Source organism: Haliaeetus leucocephalus, unplaced genomic scaffold, assembly GCF_000737465.1.
Source record: "Haliaeetus leucocephalus isolate CR32 unplaced genomic scaffold, Haliaeetus_leucocephalus-4.0 Scaffold656, whole genome shotgun sequence".
In the NCBI taxonomy this organism is placed as follows: domain Eukaryota; kingdom Metazoa; phylum Chordata; class Aves; order Accipitriformes; family Accipitridae; genus Haliaeetus; species Haliaeetus leucocephalus.
Genome location: NW_010973092.1, coordinates 7230564 through 7235982, shown reverse-complemented (window position 1 = coordinate 7235982; position 5419 = coordinate 7230564). Strand labels below are relative to the sequence as shown.

The following is a 5419-nucleotide window of genomic DNA, read 5'->3' as shown; positions in this document are numbered from 1 at the left end:
AGGAGCCCCCGGGGCTCCCCAAAAGCCAGAGGGGTTTGGGAGGACGGGTCGGCCCCGGGGAGGGGGATCGACCCTGCCCCAGGGCCCCCCCCGGCTCCTCCCGATCCCTCCTTCCCGCACAGCGGCCCCCTCCCGCCCAGAGCACGCAGGGCGTTTGTAAAATAAAAATGGAGAAAATGCTGGTTACACTGGAAGATCCTCCTGGGAACTGCCGTTCCCAAATTCCTTCCCAGAGTGAATTGTGTCCGTGAGGGTTTTAGTCTGTCAGCGGCGGGGGGGGGCGACAAAGGGGGGGGTTGAACAGAAAGAAGTAGGGGTTGTGGGTAAAAAATAAAAAACGGCTTTACTTTTCTTTTTTAAGGAAAGTAAAAAGCATGTGCAAGAAAAGGAAATTAGGATCCGTCTGGTGCCCAAGGTTGAACGTGATGATTAGTGTTACAGGCAAGCACGTTTATGTTGACCCGGTATCTCTCACCAGTAGCGAAGATAACACTGGGGCCCCAGGGGAGCGAAGGAATGAAAAAACTACTGTTCCTTAAATTTCAGTTTTGTTGATATTTTTATAAGTTTATTATGTTGGGGACCAGAGGCCTTGTAGACACAAGAAGGGTAGGATGGGCAAGCACTGAAAACCTTGCAGACTCAGTCAGGGTAGCTGGAGGCAGGAGACTTGCTTTTCCTGGGCTCCCCAGGGCAAGTGGAGTGAGTCCAGCAGAGGCCCACAGAGATGGCAACCTGCGCTGACCCTGAAGGTGGCCCTGCTCTGAGTAGGGGCCATACAGTCTCCAAAGGCCCCTCAGGATTATGCCGTGAGGGACAGCACAAGGATGCCATAGGGAGGAGTACCAGGAGCTGTCAGTTTTGCTGAGGATCCCTTAGTGGCATGCATGGACTTTTTTGGTTGGGGAGGATTTGAGCCCATCTCCCCAAGGAAAAAGGCAAGTGTGGAGGATGAGTGCTCGTGGTGTGTTGCCAGCTGCACCCTCCCTGACCCCTCGTCTGCCTCTTTTCAGAAGCACGAGTTCTTTGTGGACATGACCTGCGAAGGCTGCTCCAATGCGGTCACCCGTGTCCTGCACAGGCTGGGAGGTGAGTCAGTGCTGGGTGTGTGACAGCCAGCTCGCCAGAGCAACGCCAGCTCCGGGGCAGGATGTCAGTGCCCTGGGATCCTCCGCCTTGCAAGGGTAGCGTTGTGGGTAAAAGCGGAAGGTGGCTGGTTGGAAACCTCTGCTCCAAGCCTGCCGCTTAGTCAGTGAGAAGTCGCTGATTGTTCATTCGCAGGACTTGTGTGACCCTTGGAGAAATGTCACGGGAGGGAGGAGCTGCTGTGGCTTCAGGTGGCTCTGAATCACCAGAGCCTCATCCTGAGTCTTCTGGGAACCACACTGGTAGACCCCTGCTCAGGCTGCCAGAAGGAAGGGATGTCCTGCCAGGCATTGTTCCCAAGGAGGCCCGGGGTATCTGTGGTGCTTCCCTAGATGTGTCATCAGCATCCATGTGCAGAGCTGTCACAGCGAAGAGCTGCTGAGCAGAGTGTTTGGTGGTTGTCTGTACAGCCCATTTTTAATACCACCTGGAAAATTATGACGCATGCCTCCTTTGTGCTGGGATTACCAAGACAGAAGGATCTAACCCACACTCACCAGTTGTGAGGACCTGTCATCCTGCTCCGAGCTGCACCAAGTGAGAACAGCTTTCAGTCACCAAGGTGAAGGCCTTGCAAATTCTTCCAGACCCTGTCACCAGGCTGTGGCGATCGCACTTCTTCTGTGTGTGGTTGTCAGCACCTCCATCACTCTTCAACATGGTGGCCAGTATCAGCCTCATGTGATGACGTGGCAGAGCTCTCAAAGCTGATACAGACCTACAAGTTTTGTGGAAATATGTGGCCGGATAGAGACTTCATGTCCAGTTCCTTTCACTGGGCTGAGAGTGGCTTACCCTTATTAGCCACTGGGAAATCCACATGGGAAAATGTCTTTTCCTTCCTCCTACTTACAGCTGTTAGCTGCTACCACCACTGAGGAAACCTGACCTGACCCTGTCCTAACCCCTACACTAACTCCCTCGTTAGTGCCTATTCTTGCTAAACCGCAGCACAGGCTGAGCTGGTTGGAGATTATAGTGGTTGGTTTAAACTCGGCTCATTCTGGTTATTGCATGAGTGCTTGCATTGATCCAAGGTGGGGTGAGCAGATTAAAGCAGTTGAGAAACTGTGGTGCCCGATGCAGATCTGTAGGAGATCTGGCTTCCTTCATACCGTTGCTGCAGGACAGCAGTTTGGTTTTGCTGGCTGGTGGTGGTATCAGGGTTTGCTGGCAGGAGGCACGTGTACATTTGACTCGTGGCCTTGAGAGCCATCAAATGTGTGAAGGTGAGTTTTCCCTGTGCTCACACCATTTGGCTGCTTCTAGCTGTGTGAAATTTTTTTCCTTTCCTCGTAGGTGTCCAGTTTGATATTGACCTGCCCAACAAGAAGGTGTGCATCGACTCAGAGCACAAGGTTGACACCCTATTGGAAACCCTAAAGAAGACTGGAAAGAACGCTTCCTACCTTGGGGAGAAGTCCGCGCAGTAGCCTTGCCTGGTGTGAGGAGGCTAGGTATATACCAGGTGTATGAAATGCTGAAGAGAGAGATCTGAGCTTTTTCCAGCTCTTCTAGTAAAAGAGGCTGCTTCCTGGGAAGCACAAAGTAGGAAGGACCTGCAGGTCCAGCTTCAGCAAACCCCTCATATCAAAGAAGCAGCAAGACCGTGTGTAGCCAGCACCATTTCTGTCTGGGACCCCTTAGCTACTCTGGAAAGCCTATGTGATCCCAACCATGGTTGTAGTGGAGAGGTAGAACACAGCCTCTGTGCCATTCCCAGGTGAACCTAGAGCTTGCCAGAATGTATCATGCATGAAAACAAATCCCAAAGACAGTCACCAGCTAACCAGAGAGAGTGGTGGCCCCCAACAATACCAGGGAGGGTGATGGAACACAAAGACCCCTGTGGGTATGTGATTCAGGGGGTTGGTTGTTAGCACCAGGACCTCCAACATCTGATTCTCTTGATATCACTGTTAATCCTCCACTAAACTCAAGGATGGAAAAAGAGCAGCACCCTGCTACCCTCATGGACATAAAATGTTGGGTTTCAGACTAGCTCCCAGTGCTCAAAGCCCCTGGTCAACTGGACATCTATCCCAAAGACCACCTGATTGTTGCAGCCTGTCAGTTTTCCTAGAGTCCCAGCACTATGAGGACATGTACGAAACTCTTCCCTGACTGTGAAATGTTTTTGCAGACAGGGTTCAATTTCAGTGGAAAAGAATGAATTGTGAGGAGAGGGCTGCTCACTCACTGCATGTACTGTTCTTTAGTGTCCAAGATGATTACACTGCATCTCTTAAGAGCTTGTTTCTATCAGTGGCGCTTTCTAATCCAATGACATTGTTTTAAACTGGTCTAGTTTGATCATCACAAATGCCCAGCACAGATGCATTGAAACCAGTTCATGCTGATTTAATTCCCTGTCAGTAAATTAAATTGAGGATTTACATCAGCAGGAATTAAACTGCTACAAGAAAGAGTTGAGCTGATACTGATGTGTGTGTGTGCAATAGATCTGCATTGTTTTAACAGACTGACTTAACAGATTTAAAATCTGCAATTTGTATCGTTTGAGCAAGCTCTCAGTACTTGGAAATTATTTAAAATCATAGCTATAATCAATAACATTGCTATTTAAAACAGAGAGAGAAACATGCTCTGAATTGATTAGTGCCTTAAATAGTTTTCAGCTGGTAGTATTGACCACGTGTTTTCATCTTGCAGGGACTTGTGGACTGTGTCTCAAATGCCTGCAAAAGTTAACCGTTACAGCAAAGCCAATCTTGAATAATGTGGATGTGTCCCTTTTTGCCCTGGCCCTGTGTTCTCACCACTTTCCTTATATTACATCAAGGCAGACAGGGAGTCAGTTCAGCTGGCTGACCTGGCAGAACATTTTTCCTGATGCTTTTGTTTTCCTATTGGATTTAACTGAAGCTGTTTGACTTACCCAAGGATTGTAAGATCCAAAACAAAGGAGAGGGGTGGCTGGACTGCCCTTGCTAGTAGTTTGTTGCTAGATCACTTCAGCTGTCATGGGAAAAAGCACTAAATTTGTTTTACAGCACATTTCCCTCCATAGGGAATACTTTTAGGCGTTCATCTATAAAAGGAGGGAGGGAGGAAGGGAAGTTGCAGATCATTGGTGTAGAGCTGAGGTGGATGGCTTTCGTTTGGCTTGTGACCGGCAGAGGGCATCTTTGTATAACGTTATCTCCTCTGTGCCTTGGTATTTTTTCCATCTATCTATCTATTTATTTATTTATTTTGCAGGAACTCAAACATGACTTCAGCAAAAAGATGGCTTAACTGTTTGCATATGTCCCAACTTGCTCTGTCATTTGACCTTTACTACCCTGCCAGATGTCGGAAAGCAGAGGGCTGGCAGGAGGAGACAACTGCGTCTTGGGGTTTAAAACTGGAGAAATCTAAGGGAGGAGGTTATATGCTGTTTCTAGTCCCACAGTAAATCAAGGTGCTGCTTCTGTCTTTCAGTGCATGTCTATGTGTCTTGTGTGTCTTTGTACTGCTTTAAGTGGTTTTCTGTGAAAGAGATGGCTCTTGGGGATGGGAAACTACCCATTACATGCAAGAGAGGTCTCCCAGGAAATTGCACCTATCTTTGGAAGTTGACTGCAATTTCTGCCTGAAGGACGTGTCTCAGGAGAACTGAGCTTGAACGTCACTTAGATTCAGGGAATCTGTGTCTTGGCAGATGTCTTTCCATCTCAAAACAGACAAACTTTCCATTCGGGATGCAGGTGCTGGGAAGAAGGGACTCTTGCAGCCCCTGTAAGTCAAGGTCCTTTTGAGCTAGATGGGCCCACAAGGCAGAAGTCACTGAACCCCAGCAACATGATTGAGCTCACAGGCCAACCATATTGCAAGCAGGAGCAGGGAACACAGACTCAACCTAGGTTTAGTACAGTGCTTTTTAGGGCACTGCATGACCATATAAATGTGAGGAATCATTCCGGATCCTGGGCCCACCTCAAGACACCTGGATCGGTCCCTTCCCCTAGCAAGTGTTCCTCTTGCTCCCTTCCCTGCCCACCTACAAAATTTCAACCAAATAGGTAATAGCTTCATGGGGCCCTGATGCAGGGTAGGATCCCCAGGTGCTGCATGCACCCACAGATACAGTAGAACACCTGTGCTGATAAGAAATGCAGAAGGGATGGAGGAAGGGAAGGGAGTGGGAATCTCTCCAAGGTCTCTTACTTCTCAGCCCAGTGACCAGGCTATACTGTTGCTTTGCCCAGCTTCCATCCATTTAATTCAAGTTTTCAGCCCAGTGAAAGGATTGCATGTGTCTGTCCCAGTC

The 5419-nt window shown here is 48.9% G+C and overlaps 1 protein-coding gene across 1 annotated transcript in view; it reads left to right on the top strand.

Annotated features, from left to right (window-relative positions):
• The window catches only part of ATOX1 (antioxidant 1 copper chaperone), a 4825-nt gene extending 217 nt beyond the window's left edge, over positions 1-4608 (top strand). The window contains exons 2-4 of the mRNA XM_010578957.1: positions 1014-1089; positions 2446-2603; positions 4369-4608. Of these exons, the coding sequence (XP_010577259.1) occupies positions 1035-1089; positions 2446-2579 (189 nt within the window). The 5' untranslated portion in view covers positions 1014-1034 and the 3' untranslated portion in view covers positions 2580-2603; positions 4369-4608. The remainder of the gene's footprint in view (positions 1-1013; positions 1090-2445; positions 2604-4368) is intronic.
• The last annotated feature ends 811 nt before the right edge of the window (positions 4609-5419 follow it).